This window comes from Triticum aestivum, chromosome 3B (genome assembly GCF_018294505.1).
Source record: "Triticum aestivum cultivar Chinese Spring chromosome 3B, IWGSC CS RefSeq v2.1, whole genome shotgun sequence".
Classification (NCBI taxonomy): domain Eukaryota; kingdom Viridiplantae; phylum Streptophyta; class Magnoliopsida; order Poales; family Poaceae; genus Triticum; species Triticum aestivum.
In genome coordinates this window covers 368,662,139-368,677,819 of record NC_057801.1, presented here as the reverse complement: position 1 = coordinate 368,677,819, position 15,681 = coordinate 368,662,139, and the positions used below count along the sequence as shown (strand labels likewise).

At 45.8% G+C, this 15,681-nt stretch overlaps 1 protein-coding gene across 9 annotated transcripts; it reads right to left on the bottom strand.

The window, feature by feature from the left end:
- Nucleotides 1-6,054: 6,054 nt before the first annotated feature.
- Nucleotides 6,055-15,478, bottom strand: LOC123069934 (uncharacterized). Of its 9 annotated transcripts, none has more exons than XR_006433235.1 (11): nucleotides 15,021-15,478; nucleotides 14,715-14,816; nucleotides 14,383-14,603; nucleotides 13,755-14,304; nucleotides 12,687-12,738; nucleotides 11,752-11,862; nucleotides 10,530-10,680; nucleotides 10,275-10,377; nucleotides 7,336-10,188; nucleotides 7,190-7,240; nucleotides 6,530-7,062 (listed from the first exon to the last, which is right to left on the bottom strand). XR_006433235.1 is itself a non-coding variant. In XM_044492920.1 (11 exons), exons 4-10 carry the CDS (start codon nucleotides 12,720-12,722, stop codon nucleotides 7,235-7,237), a joined length of 528 nt encoding a protein of 175 aa, XP_044348855.1. In that variant the 5' UTR covers nucleotides 12,723-14,304; nucleotides 14,383-14,603; nucleotides 14,715-14,816; nucleotides 15,021-15,472; the 3' UTR covers nucleotides 6,530-7,062; nucleotides 7,190-7,234. The 9 variants fall into 9 exon arrangements, 1 of the variants encoding a protein (XP_044348855.1); XM_044492920.1 differs by having other exon boundaries at nucleotides 7,336-7,417; nucleotides 10,073-10,111; nucleotides 12,687-14,304; nucleotides 15,021-15,472; XR_006433230.1 differs by adding an exon at nucleotides 6,055-6,280 and having other exon boundaries at nucleotides 6,666-7,062; nucleotides 11,752-14,304; nucleotides 15,021-15,476.
- Nucleotides 15,479-15,681: the final 203 nt, after the last annotated feature.

Below are 15,681 nucleotides of genomic sequence, written 5' to 3'. Positions count from 1 at the left end.
CGCCCTGAGCCTCGGGAGGCTCTGGGGGTCCGATGGCTCCTCGAGGACCATCTCCATCTCTGCCAGGATCGCGTGGTGCCTGGCCTCCTGAGCTTCGAGAATGCTCCGCATAAGACGTTGGTGAGCAGCAGCCGCGTTTGGCAGGCCGAAAGGCATGCAAATGTAGCTGTGCGGCGAACCCTCGCAGCGTCCCACTAGCGAAGGCCAGAAACGCTCCTGAGACGCGACTCGGTTGATCCCTGGGTAGTCGATGCAGACGCGCAGCCCTCCATCCTCGCCTAGATGGGGAGCTACGCCGGGCAGGTGGCGGTTGCCTGGCATGACTCTTGATTCCTGCAGCTCCTGAGTGACATTGGTGATGAACTCTTGAGGGTTGGGCCCTCCTTGCCCCGTGCCCTCCTGAGGGAAACGTGCCACAAAGCACGCCTCCAAGTGGTGCCCGAGCGCCTCCCTCGTGATCTTGGCAAAGTCTGAGGCCCTCCAGGAGAGAGCCCCCGAGCCTTGCCCGAGGAGGGTGTTGGGTGCGCCTTCCTGTGCGACGGAGGGAGGCACCCATTGCACGGGCGCAGATCCTGATGCGGCGCCTCCGAAGATGCCTACCTCCTGAGGCCTTGAGCTGGGTGATGTCTTCTTCTTCTTAGAACTGCCATTGGAGGGTTCCCACTCTTGTTGTTTGGGTCTTCAACTGATGCAACTTGGAAGGCGCGCTCGAGAGAGCACACCGCATCCTTCTCTTCGCAGGGGACTGTGATCATTCCGCCGCTTCCCGGCATCTTGAGGACATTGTAACCATGGTGGGACACCGCCATGAACTTGGCCAGGGCTGGATACCCGAGGATGGCATTGTATGGCAGGCGTATGTGGGCAACATCGAAGTCAATGAGCTCGGTCCGGTAGTTCTTGCGCTGCCCGAAGGTGACAGGGAGGTGAACCTGCCCTATCGGAGTGGTGGAACCGTCAGTGACTCCTGGGAAAGGCTTGGTCGGCTGAACTTGATCATATAGCACTTGGAGATTGTTGAACGTCTTGACAGACAGGACGTTGAGCCCTGCGCTGCCATCGATGAGGGTCCTGGTGACTTGCATCTTGCTGATGACTGGGAACAAAGCATTGGGATGACGCCAGCTGTAGCCGCACACTTGAGCTGATCCACTAAGCAAAACGTGATGGCGCACGCGGACCAACTGATAGGGTGCGTGGCCTCGAGCTTGGGGAGGACTGCGTTCACCTCGCGAGCAAACTGCTTGAAGATGCGCTGAGAGGTTGGGGCCTGGGCACCCCCAAGATCCAAGCGATAGCACGTGGCTCCTGGAAGCCCCCAGCCCCCTCGTCCTAGTGATGGTCATAATTCCTTCTTGGCGGTGGTGGCTGAGGAGGAAGGCCTGTGTTGCCCTGCGGGCGATCCTCGCGAGGCTGGTCCTACCAGCAATTCTCGCGAGGTTGATCACGCCACTCCTGGCGAGGGCCTCGTTCGTCCCATCGTCCTCCACCTCTTCCTCCTCCTCGACCGTAGCCCCGATCGTTGCGCTCGGGGCGTCGACCGATGCGTCCTTCTCAAACAACCCTGAGCTCTTGGCATTCGTTCGTGTTGTGGGTGTGGAGGTCGTGGTAGACGCAGTACCGGCTGCCCTTGGACGACTCTGGATGGTCCCTGTCGTGCTCCGTGTCTGGTTCTACTGCGAGCACAGCTGGTCCCTTGCGCTTCAGGTCCTTGGCCTTGGCTTTCTTCTCTTCTAGGTCAGCAGCTGGAAGCTCGAGAAGGGAGAGGCGCCCCTCCTCAGCCCTTGGGCACTTGGTCGCCAGGTTGAACAGCTCCAGAGATGTGCACAGATCCTCGTGGATAGCTAGCTCCTCCTTCATCTTCATGTTGCGGACGCCGTCAGAGAATGCTGTGATGATGGCCTCCTCAGTCACCTTGGGGATCTTGAGGCGAGCGTTGTTGAAGTGATGGATGTACTTCTGCAGGATCTCTCCAGGTTGCTGCTTGATGCGGCACAGGTCACCCACGACTGGAGGGCGGCCGCGAGTACCCTGGAAGTTGGCGATGAAGCGGGTGCGCATCTCGTCCCAAAAAGAGATCGTGTCGGGAGGCAGGTTCAGGAGCCAGGTGCGGGCACCATCCTTGAGCGCCATGGGGAACCAATTCGCCATGACCTTTTCGTCTCTGTTGGCCGCCTCGATGCCCAGCTCATAGAACTACAGGAACTCCGCGGGGTAGGCAGTGATGTCGTAGCGAGGAGGCAGATCGGCATGAACTTGCACGGCCAGGAGACACTACGTAGCTCGGTGGCGAAGGCGCGACAGCCTGTGGTGGCCACTGGAGCCCTTTGTAGGCGCGGGGCTTGCTCTTGGAGATTCCCACGCGCCGTCGCTAGGGACAGCACGGGGTCCTGACGCGCTTGCGCAGGGATGCGGTCTTGACGTGCTGGAGCGGGGAGCACGCGAGCGCCTTCTTGAGGCCGAGGGATTTCTTGACAGCTCATTTCTTGTCGCGCGGGCGCTGGACGCAGCGGGTCCCGTCCAGGGGCCGCGCGCCTGGGAGCCAGGGCACCTTCTTGGGGAGGAGGTGGCGAAGGCACCTCCTAAGCTGCATCACCCACGCAGGACGGAGGGCGAGGCAGTGAGAGGGGCGGCGCAAGAGAGCCCCTGCGGCGCTGACAAGCTCGGTGATGCGAGCGAGCCACTCCTTGTAGAGGTTGTCGAATGGGCAGTAGTGCGGGAGCTCATGTGCCAGGAGCAACGCGGCCTGCGCGTCCGTGGGAGCATGAAGGGCGTGAGACGACGAACCAGCTAGAGTTAGTGACGAAGTGGCGGTGCGGCCTTCCCACCGCACCGAGGGATACAGCGACGATGATTGCTGCTCGTTCCCCGCCGGGCCGATGGCGGCGTTGGCGGCAGGCGACGGGGAACGACGGGGAGGCCCACCGACAGGAGCCGTCTGGGCGACGCGGGCGGCGAGAGCAGCCTGACGCTCGGCGCGAGCTTGGCGAGCGTTAGCCATGGATGCGAGAATGATGGAACGCGGGACAGCGGAAGCAAGATTCTGGCGCACCCCTACCTCGCGCGCCAAATGTCGGATATCTGGTTCCGACAAAACCCTTAAGGTTCTAACTCTGGGGTGTGTGCGAAAATCTTCCCCTTACCGATCCACATCCCAATGCCTCGCTGTGAATCTAAGCTACACGATGAACAACACAGGGGACACAAGGTTTATACTGGTTCGAGCCACTGTTGTGGTGTAATACCCTAATCCAGTGTGTGGTGTGGTGGATTGCCTCAGGAGCTGGTGATGAACAGTACCGCGGAAGAACAGCCTCGCGAGAGGTGTTCTTGAGGTGGTGTGGTGTTCTCCTTGGGTGAATTCGATCGCCTCTGGATGAGATTCTAGATGCCTTCTGCCGTGGTGGCTATCTCTATATATAGAGGCCCTGGTCCTCTCCCCAAATATTGAGCGGGAAGGGACCAACAACGGCCATTTTGAAGGGGAACATCTAGTAGAAGTTATCCTAACTAAAGTTGGTCTTCGGCTGCCAAAGGCACTGGCGATGACGCTGTCTTGGGCTCCACGGTGACCTCGGTCGTGCCGCTCTGCTGGTCTTGGTCTCATTGCACCGAAATGGTAACCTTTGCTTGATGCCTCGGTACTCCGCGTCTGCGCTTGCCCCCTTTGCACCAAAGAGGATACGCTGACACTGCGCAGGCTGGCGCCCGCCTGGTCTCGATCATCACGGCTTGCGTCATGAGTACCTCACGAGGTACCCCTGCCTTGATCTCTCTGCCTCCTCACGAGCCAGCCTGGTGAGGCCGCCCCTGAGTAAGCCTTGCGTCAGCCACCCCGCGAGGCTTCGCCTCTCGTGAGGGTCCTGAGTTTGGGTTGATGAAGACGGGTCGAACTGAGCCACCACTTGAGCCACGCTGCAGGCCGCAGGCAGGCAAGTCTGGGGACCCCCGTTTCCAGAACGCCGACAAAGCCCGGCAAGGATCCCTTCATACTCTACAGTATTGTTGGTTGTCTCCTCCCGGGGAATATGCATTTGGACAACATACTTCAGGTGCTCTTTAGTGGGAGCAACCAGAAGCACGCTAGTCCCTGCACCTTGTAGGGAGAAGGCACCATTGAAATACATGATCCATTCTTGGGGAGCTTCCTTACCTGGAATAATTGTCTCTAGTATCTCTTTATCAGGGGTTGGCGTCCATTCTGCAATAAACTCTGCCAGTGCTCTAATCTGAATTGTTGATGTGCTTTCAATCTTTAAGCCAAAGCTGGATAACTCCAATGCCCACTCCACTATTTTGCCAGTAGCCTCAGGGTTTCAGAGTATCCTTTGCAAAGAGAAGCGGGTGACAACCGTGATCTCATGGGATTGGAAGTAGTGGCACAGTTTTCTTAAGGCCGTCACTAGGCCAAAAATCAATTTTTGCACGCCAGAATACCTGGATCTAGGCCAGAAAAGTATACTGGGCGCTGCACCACTTTCGTCATTGCCGCGTTCTTGGGGTTGCCTTCGCTGTCGTGCTCTTCTCTATCTTAATCCATGTCTGGCCTTGCCAGGCAATGCTCATTCTCTCCCCCGGAAGGGGCACTGGCTGAGGCTACTGCTTCCTCCACTTCCTGCTACGCCACTAGTGCTGCACTAACCACTTGATTAGTTGCCACCAGGTATAGCAGCAACGACTCTTGTGGTTGGGAGCAACCAAAGTGGGCAGAGAAGACAAGTAGGTCTTCAAATCTTGCAGTGTTGTGCCTGCTTCCGCAGTCCAGTTCATGGGTCATGCCTTCTTCAAAATTTTGAAGAATGGCACGGTGCGCTCGGCAAACTTGGAGATGAACCTGCTAAGTGCGGCAACACACCCTATCAAACGCCTCACATACTTAATTGTCTTGGGTGCCTGAATATGCTCGATGGCCTTGATCTTATCGGGGTTGGCCTCTATCCGATGATGGAACACAAAGAAACCAAGTAGCTTGCCGGAGGGAACGCCAAACACACACTTCTCTGGGTTCAGCTTCAAGTTGATCTTGCACAGATTAGCAAACGTCTCTTCTAAGTCCTGGATGAGGGTTGATTTGTCCTTGGTCTTGACTGTAATATCATCCATGTAAGCTTCAATGTTACTATGCAACTGTGATCCAAAACCCGAAAGGTGGATCCGGCACTGTTCAACCCGAAAGGTATTCACACGAAGTAGCATGTGCCACATGGGATGATGAATGAGGTATTCTCTTCGTCTTCCTTGGACATAAAGATTTGATGGTATCCAGAGTATGCATCCAAAATTGAGAGCAAATCACACCCGGAAGTGGAATCCACAATCTGGTCAATGTGCGGCAAGGGGAATGGGTCCTTCGTTCATGCCTCGTTCAGATCCGTGAAATCTATGCAAAGCCTCCATTTCCCATTAGTCTTGCGCACGACCACTGGGTTTGCTAACCATGTTGCATGCAGCACTCCTTTGACCAAACCAGCCGCCTAAAGCTTCTTGATTTCCTCGGCAATGAATTGTTGCCGCTCCAATGCTTGATCTCGGACCTTCTGCATGACGGGTCGGGCATGTGGGCAGACAACAAGGTGGTGCTCGATTACCTCCCTAGGAAGACTGGGGATATTAGATGGTTGCGAGGCAAACACATCGATATTCGCCCGTAGGAAGGCAACGAGTGCACTTTCCTATTTGTCATCGAGGGTGGCCCAGATAGTAAAAATACCATCAGCGCCAGCCAGCCCTGCCGGGACCTTTTTCATATGGGGTGCAGCAGCCTTGGACCACATGCTACTAGTTGACCGTTGCGCCAAATGGCGCAGAGACCTGCTGAAGACATGTTGTCGATGAAAATAGTTTCATGCTGCAAGAACCTTCAACTAAATCATGCTATTTTTTAAACATGTTTATTACGTTGTTAAATAATAGTCTGGGAAAAGGGGAACTTTGCATAATATGAATATGTTCAGTTTGAAAATATGGGCACTATGATGAGAGAGTAAAGTTGGCATGATTGTATTTTTTTAGCAAGTTTGAAAACATGGTTATCATGATGAGAAACCTGGCCATGCATATTTTTTCCTTTGAATAACCACTTCATGCAAAATCCTTTACAATATGTTCAGACCAATCCATCAACCAAAAAATTGTAGTGTTCTTCACCACTGAACTCTGGTTCAAGAACTGAAGGGTATGTCAATTGCATATACTATCTTGCATGTTTTCATCTATCTTTTCCCCTCCAAATGATAATTTTCTCATTGCCAAAAGACATGAGAATGCAAGCAAAAAGGTCCTGCAGAAATAAGGTGAGAGAAATGCATCCTGTTACAGCCTTACATGTGAAGCGAAATAAGCATTTTGTAGTAAGCATATATGGTAAACTACAATCTTCGGATAACCACATTGGGCAATCCTTTACAATCAATTCAACCGACTAATCGGTCAATTCGACACCAGACAGTAAAGATAAACACAAGTTACTAAAAACTTTTGAACCACAGATGCCTTGTACTTAATCCATATAATGAGACCCACGAGGTAATGCAGAATAAAAATAGTAGCTCTGTATCTTAACCAAACCATAGTGCAAATATTTTCCACAAATATCATAGTGAGCAGGATAAGAACAACATGATAAAAACAGCAGCTCTGCATCTTAATCGGCAGTTCATCCCTACCTAGTCTCCCTGTCCGCCGCCACCTCCTCCTGGATCTCATCGCTGGTAGCACACCGCAGTCGGCCAGCCAGCAATCAACACTGCGCCAAACAACGATCTCCAAGCCTTCGTCCCGCCCGTCTTCCCCAGTACTTTTTTTGCTGGTGTTCCCCAATCCTTCTTGATCATCCTCCTTGTTGCCAGAACGTGACCAAGGTACATGCTGATCTATAGGCGGCATACAGATCTCCCTTGTGCCCTATCCTCTCTACCGATTGTCCTCCTCACGTTGATCTACAAGTTTATGTGGCATAAAGATCTCCCTTTTGCCCTATCTCTCTACTGATTGCCCTTGTCCCGCTGATCTGCCAGTGCTGTAGATGATCTCCCTTTTGAACTCACTTCTGCCATCCTTCTCCTAGCAACAAGAAAGAAGCTGATCAATCTCAAGATATGTAAAAGAATGGGAAATTTTCACCACAAATCTCATCTAGCCATAACAAATCTTAACATCAGAATAAAAGAACAAAGGGAAGAAAAATCACCTTGATCTTCTTCACTGTTTAGTTAAATTCTTCTTCCCTTCATCCTCAGATCTGCACACGTAATGTTTAAAAAACTAATATATTAGTAAGTTTAAACATTAGCGATGGGAGGGGAGGAAGTAAGAGAAAAAGTGAGAGGAGAGCACCTTGGCAAGACCCATCTGAAGTCCACTCAATGATATCCCATTTGGTTTTGATGTTCCTAGTAGGATCAAGAGGGTTGTGCTTCTGGAAAGAGATAGGCAAGTATATGTAGTACCTCACATTAATACATGATTTGGTTACATGCATGTCAACACACACTTTTTCACATCAACTACCAATTTAAACGAAAATAGCCAAAAAAACTCAGTAGGAAAACTAACACAATGCAGACCAAGATTTACTTGGTATTAGAACAAATCATACAGATTCAATCTTTGCTCAATGAAAACTGAGGAAGAACTCTATAACTACCCTAATCTGCATTGATCATTGCATGATATCAAATTTGTTTCTGTTGAGATCGATTTGGTTTGCATGTGTTGATTTAGTCCCACTGAAGCCATGTACACATTGAAAAAAATCAATGGTTTAGTTGATTTAGTCGTGGGCAAGCACATATGATAACAAATTTAACGCTCATTCTACCAAATGACGCAAAGTCCTATTTGAAATCATGAGTGCTATAAAACTGTTCTACTTGTTGATAAAATTAGCATTTAGGAACCACATGGGATGCCTAATTCCACAGTCATATTTCAAACACAAAGTGTTTTGAAAATGTGCCTTTGTCGATAAAATTGGGGATAAAATTGGGTTTCATGAACCACAGAAGTACTAATTCAAACCCTTTAAAACCCCTTAGATGCCGAATGACGCAAAGTTCCAATTTAGACCAAGAATTATCTAACATGTTTCACATTTATCCTTTACATATAAGTGTTAGATACACTTTCATTGCACATACAAATTTTCCAGCTTATAAACAACAATATATTCAAAAGAAATAACTTGATAGGAAATTATGCCTATTGCTAAACCACAATGACAACATTAATGTAAATTTATATGACTAAGTATACTTCCATAATACAAAATCAAGTAACTTGTTAGGAAATTATGCATACTGCTAAACCACAACTTGACAACAATAATGTAAATATATATATATGACTAAGTCATACTTACATAATACAAAATCAAATAACTTGATAGGACATTATGCCTATTGCTGAACCACAAGTTGACAACATTAATGTAAATATATATGACCAAGTCATACTTCCATAATACAAAATCAAGTAACATGGATTCCACAAAAAAGTTTTAGCTTCAGAGCATAATACTGATCTATCTTTGTCTTTGTATCCTTTTTCTTCTCCGAACTTGAGTGTGATGCCTTTCTCTTATTCATGGCTCTTGACCAACAATTCTCAAATCATCATATTTACCTTTTTATTCCATAAGAAATCTGTAATGGGTCTTCACCCATATCGTCAGCAAGTTTAAGAGGGAAAGAAAGCACAATACCTGGATTGTTGCTCGTTCAATTTCAAGTTGGAATTTCTAGACTATTATGTTTCCAAAAGCAAAGCTAAGAATGACATACACAGTACTGTAACAGGGAAAGTCGGAAAATTAAAATATATACTCTGAAACATATTGCAGAAAGAGAAGCGTGAAGCACACTTCCTAGAAATTTTAACACAAGTGAACATTCATTTTTATTGAGCCTACTATTTATCTATGGAGGAGCATGGATAAGAAAAGACATAAATTTAGAAAATATATGCAAGTTCACATATATTTTTCTAAAATACAATGGAAACGTGTTGGTCCACTGGTCTATCAGGACGGTGTATTCTCATATTCCAGGGAATATAAATTCATACAAAAATAAAACATGTGATAGGTGGGGAACGTCTTTAAGGCAAAACAAGTAACTAATCAAGAAAGAAGTTTGCTCAGTCAATTTTTCTGGAGTAAACATTGCGTTGGCACACAACGGCAAGGCAACAAATAAGAAATTTAACAGCTCCACGCGATTTGAGTAGTCCAAACAGAACCTTCGCATATGTACATAGGTAGCCATATGGAGCATAACCATATGTAAAAGAGGCAATCCTAGGAACACTTCCTTTCAAAAAAGCAAGTCAGGTAGCTAATAGTTTGGATAATAAAACCTCTATAGATAGTAGAAAACAACTTCCAATGATTCAACTATACAGACTAAAAAGTTCACCGGGAAATGAGAAGAGCCGGCAAAATATATTAAGTTACAGAAGAAGCATCTGAAATACAATACTGGCTAGTTTGGCACGAACCCTGCATATATTCGAGTGCAATTCACATCCTCTAGGCCATCGTTCTCACGCACTTTTACCTTCTACTCCCTCCGTCCGGAAAAACTTGTCTCAAGCTTATCTTTCAAATGGATGTATCTAGCACTAACTTGGTGCTAGATACATGTATTTATGGGACAAGTTTTTTCAGACGGAGGGAGTACGTAGAAAGCATATAGAGAGTATGAAGAGGTGATACAGATTACACAACAAATATTAGTTTCAGAGATTTAGAAGGCCGTCCAGTTTTGCATAGTATGTAAATGGGACCAGTATGCTTTCACCTATGTAGAACTGGACGGCGTACTACTTATTTCAGAGTCAACACATATTTTGATCTCTAAAAGAAACCTGACATGAATCATCTGCTACTCTAGAAATCAAATTTATCATGGCTAACCAACATGGAATGATAGCAGAATAACAAACCATCACTAACGTGTGGCATCTGAATTTCTGGCTATACTAACGTTATTTGGCAGATATAGACAATAGTGCCAACCATAAAGTATTATTTGCAAAAGCAAGGAAGGTTACTGTAGCTAGATAAATGACTCGCCTCAAGTAGATTGCCAAATTTTTATTAGAAAGTGCATGCCTGGAGAAATGGAAAAAGGCAAGATAAATTTTTTATTAGATAGGACATCTCGGGGAATCACAGTGAGAATGGAAGGCCTGGAGAAATGTAAAAAGGCAAGATAAAATTCAGACATTGGCATACAGAGAAACTAATAGGCAAACATGCACCATCAATCACTCACCATAAGGTTAGCTGCTGGACAGTAGCTGAGCTGCAGTAGACGGTTACCAAGAAATGAACAAAGGGACAATCTCTACAAAATAACCATGAGAGCACCAAACTATCTGCAAACATGAAGGCCCTTGCTTGGATTAGATGGGACGAGTACTCCATGATAATCAAAACAAAAAGATGGGATTTAAATTTATAGAGCAATGCTAGGAAGATATTGTCTTGAAGAAAGGAAGGTAAGAAAACAATAAAGCAAGTGATGAACCTGCAAAAATAGCCTCCAAGTTTTGCTTGAAAATCCATCGAATATATCCTTGATCGCATATTTGTCTCTGTTGAGGTAGTGACTCTACGGGAAGGTTCTCCAGAAAACAGAGTAAAGTTGTTTTTTTCTTTTTGAGAGCTTGATAGCAAACCTGCAATGCATCAAAAAGGGATTAGAATTGATAAGAAAAGAAATCCCTGCTATTTTATCGTCGAAGAACATACTTAAATCGACGAAAATAAAAAACATTGAAATTTGATGGTGTAAGGAACCTGCAGTGATATACTGAGCAATAAACTACTTTGCAATGATATATTGAACCATAAACATGAAGCTCTACTTTGATGCTAATAAATTTATAACTGGGGAAGTAGGAAAATTAAATCATATACTCTAAAACATATTGCAGAAACAGAAGCGTGATGCACACTTCCTTGAAATTTGAACACAAGTGAACATTCATTTCAGTTAACACTACTATTTATCTACAGGGGAGCATGGATAAGAAAAGAAAAAAATAGAAAATGTATGCAAATTCACATATATTTTTCAAAAATCCCATGGAAATGTGTTGGTCCGCTGGTCTATCAGGACGGTGTATTCTCATATTCCAGGGAATATGAAATTCATACAAAAAGAAAACATGGGACATAGATTGGGAATGTCTTTGAGGAAAAGCAAGTAACTAATCAAGAAAGAAGCTTGCTCATTCCATTTTCCTGGAGTAAACATTGCGAAGTACCCAGCTATTGAAGTTCCCAGCTAGTACTTAGTATTTGACAATAGGACAGATTATTACCAGACTATACAAGCACCAACTTACATGTATGAGGCTCTATTAAGTAAACATGATTGAAGGGTGAACTATCAACAGATGAAGCACCGACTTACATGTATGAGGCTCTATTAAGTAAACATGATTGAAGGGTGAAATTATCAACAGATCAAGCAGATCAAATCTCCAAAATAAATAGTTGAATAAACGTGACCCGAATTTACAATTCAGAATGTTCGGCGTCTCACTATATGGTAAGCAGAGTATTTAATTTCGATCTTTTCATGATCACAGGCGCAAGGACTGTACACACAATTGGTTCCGACATTAGCCCTTTACAGCATGCTGGTACACAAATTACGTAACTAAAACATCAATAGTTTTGTGTAATCCCAATTTAGAGATGAAAAACTGAACCACCATGACAGTACGTAGGAAAGAGCAAACCTTGAGCAGGAGAACAAACAAACAACATCGCTGCAGGATCCTCTGTCCCCATCTCATCTCCACCACGCTTCCTCTCTGCGGCCCGATTGACAGCGTCGGATTCAGGAAGTTCTGTGATCACAAGATTCACAATAGATCAAGTACATCTAAGAATACATACAACATATAGAAGCATTTAGGCTAAACAATTCTTGCATAGATGGGTAGGGGAGAGAGAAAGAGATCATGAGCGGAGGGGAAAGAAGGACTCGGGAAGCTCATCCTGATATGCGCCCCTATACAGAAACAATGCAACCTACACACGCACAAGGCATTGTTGGATCTTAACAAGGACTGTCATAATATAGAGATGAGCAAACATCATTTAGCTTTCCAGCGATCAAATAAGCTTGTACATAAAAGGAGTTTTATATTTAAAATAAAAGGCTGCCGTATATGATCGTAAACATGACAATCTGAACTAAATGCATAATGCATTTGTGCAGTTTAAAAGGACCAGTAGCTTCCCCAATTTCGCTGGTCAATGCACCAAAACCTGGACAGGTTAACTCTTCGTCTATGAATGAGAACAACAATCTTAAAGCAGTGAACTCAACGACCCACATATTGTTCCTCTGACCTACAGCAGCAAGCTAAATAACACCTAGGTTGTGTTTTATCTCATCGCAAAAAGAATGTAAATCATCACTCCGTAAGATCAAGATTGACTATTTATTCTACTTCGCCCCACTGAAGCCATGTACACATTGAAAAAAAAATCACAACTCAACATCAGGGACAAGGAAAAAAATGCATACGTGTGTGTGTGTGCGTGTGTTTCTGTTGAGATCGATTTGGTTCGAAGGCAAGCACGCGCACAACAGGAAGTCCTTTCCCTCACGGTCTTGGAACCAGCCAAGTGCCGCAAGAGAGAATCAAATAAGAGGAGGGCTTACCCGATTTGGCCCAAATCGAGGACCAAATAATGCCATCCTGTTATTTGATTATCTGCAAAGTCTTATGTACAGGAAAGTTGGTCTAACATTACATCATCATGCAAATATATGCTTTGGAGGGTGGGTATCCAGGAAAAGGACACCCTGAAAATGGAAATGCAATATGGTTAGCACTGAAACCCTCATTGCAAAAGAACCACCAGAAGGCCTCAACTTTCTGGACAAAACTAGGCACTCCATTCCGCTAGGAATGTACAGGCAATATGACCTGAATAAACAAAAATGAGTTATGTAAGACATAAAGGCAATTGCATTTGTTGTGCAACATCATTTACCTAGCAAAAACCATTTTAAAAAGTGCATCCCGGTCTTTCCGTTAGCACTTATTTCCCGAATAGGAATGTAAAAGCTATGTTTAAAATGGCAGGGTCTTAATAAAATACAATCAGATAGAGCAGCTCAGATGAATCAATAACATCCCTGCATTATGAATCCAATTCTTAGAACCCTTGGTATATTGCTATCTCTATCCGGTCTAAATTTACGCTCACAACATCATTTTCTGAAGTAAAAAAAAAGATTGCATGCATCCTAGGTGCATAACATGATCTATGAAAACAATTTTATACAAAGCATATGAACCAACTTCAACCATTCAATACAACACATATGAACCAACTTTAACCATTCAACGAACCGTTGCCGACATTTTCTAAACTTAATCAAGAGAAGTGGCTGCATAGAGCTAAAATCCCAAAATAATCACATGGTCAGGTCAAAGAAAAATTATGAGGTTGCAGAAGGTGGATATGGCATCGTCTCCTCATGCCTCATTGCCTGAGAAGAAGAAAAAAGGGAAGGTGATTTTTTTGGGTCAAGGATATCATCAAGATAAACATGATTTTTTTTCTTACACGAGAGCAAGCAATAACACAACATTAACAATTTGTTAGACGCATATTGGTATGCTAATAACCAAACTATAACAGAAGGGTGTGCATATATATCTACACCCACTGAGACCAGAGAACATAGCACGACTGGGTGATCAAATTATTGCAAGGATACATCGCCCTTCGGGATTCCATCTTATCGTATTGTAATGGCCTTCACCAAGGTCGTGAAGAGGATTGCATTTTTGGCTGAATATTGTTGCTCTGGCCAGCCTAACCGAGATTCAGTCAAGGAACAGTGGTAGAGAACAAACACATTAAATCAGAAATGTTATGGTTCATGTAAGGACTATGTAAAGAAGTGAGGCTACCATTAGCAGGCCAGTCCGGAAAAAGAGAAATGTAATGCCAGCATGAATAATGCAGTTCTTTGCACTTTTTTTTTCAAATATAGGCATGAATTAATGACTCCGACCCATAAACGACACCTGGGTAATCTATAAGAATCTAAAGCTGGCAGAACAGATCGTATACTTCCTCTTACGAAGGCTCGAGCTAATAAAAGTCACACGTGATGAAGAGAAAGAAAGATTTCTATGGACAGCAGAACAGCGAGGCATGACTCATGCATGGTTCACCAGAATATGTAAGGATATATCCATAGACCACAACAAATTCAGAACCTGAAGAAGACCACTGAACATCATGCACTGGCCCCTCCTTTTCTGCAAATTACTGATAAAAGTTAATGACCAGACATTAAAAAACAGTCTCGTAAAGAATATCAAAAACTAATAACTTACTGAGAGGAACAATTCCTTTAAAGGCCCTATCAGTTGTCAAGTAGTGCAACTTGGTTTCGCCATAATACTCTGGTTGGTTTTATCCACATCAGGTTGGGAGACAATAAGAAGTCCAGTAGACACCTTGTTCCATTGGAACTGAACAGTTGGACAGCGAAAAAAGCTCCTACCGACAGAAAACTTGATTTTGTGCATCCTTGTCACAAGAAAAGATCTGAACACTGCGAAAGTCAACAGCAAGTAAATCATACATTTGCCTCTGGGGCAAATCTTGTAACATGAAATCCTGGAGCACTTGGTAGCTGCATTGCAGTTATGCGTGGTAATCTTACCTTGTACACAATCAATTTATTAAAATTACTTGTGTCAAAGAAGTGCATCTCGTTAGTCACCATCCATCCGACAAGGACACATCCGCAGAAAATTTTACTGGCCTGTCAAAATTTAATCAACATGTCATGTACCAGTAAACTTTATGCATCTCATTACTAATTACATACTATGGGTAGATGAAATTAGCAGTCTTAGGTGTACAGATTACGAATCACCCTAGAAACAAGAGCAAGATGCCATCAAGTGAGGAGGGAAGGTGGGGAAAAGGGCCAGAGAGAGAGAGAGAGAGATGGTTGGGGACTCACCTGCGCACTTGGTGGCCGTGAAGATGCGAGCTATTCGAGCAGGGACGCATTGGGGTGCGAGGTCGTGTACCAGCTGCAGTCTCCGTCGCTCACCTGCTGAGGCTGCCGCCCACTGCACCACCACATGAGCCGCCCGCGCTCTGGTTTGCCCCTGTCGGGTCAAAAGGACGGCGTCAAGAGCGGCCGCCGCAGCAAGCCGATGAGGCCGGCATCGAGGACCTGGTGAGGTCGGACGCGAGGGCACGGGAAGAGCTCCGCAACACCATGGCAGGGGCCGGCAGCGATGGCACATGAGATGACAGGACGAGCGCGCGGTCCTAGGGCGGAGGGTGTGGCGACGAGGGAGGAGGGAGGGAGTGCAGCGGCAGACGAGGCAAGGAGGAGGAGGGAGGGTGTGGCGGCTGTGGTTTGGGGGGCTAGGGTTCACGCCGAACGCACCGTCTCAGGCATCACGCGCGAGGAGCCGATGGGAAAATCCTTCTGCACGTTGGCACGGCTAACCCATCCAAGGAACGCCTGAGATGAGCCCACTCGTCATTGGCGTATGAAAATGACCGCGAGGTAAAATCAGGTTTGACTGTAGGTGAAGATCCCACGGTTCAGATGCACCAGTTAACAGATCGAACGGCCATCGAAGGCCCAATCTGGGGGAGCGCTGGTT

Excerpts from the sequence above, each read along its gene's own strand:
- LOC123069934 (XM_044492920.1), bottom strand. The coding sequence starts at position 12,722 with ATGGCATTATTTGGTCCTCGATTTGGGCCAAATCGG. Across the intron at positions 10,681-11,751 it reads TGTTTGTTCTCCTGCTCAAG|GTTTGCTATCAAGCTCTCAA; the intron begins GTTTGCTCTTTC and ends GATGCATTGCAG. Across the intron at positions 7,418-10,072 it reads AATTTGGCAATCTACTTGAG|AAGCACAACCCTCTTGATCC; the intron begins GCGAGTCATTTA and ends ATCTCTTTCCAG.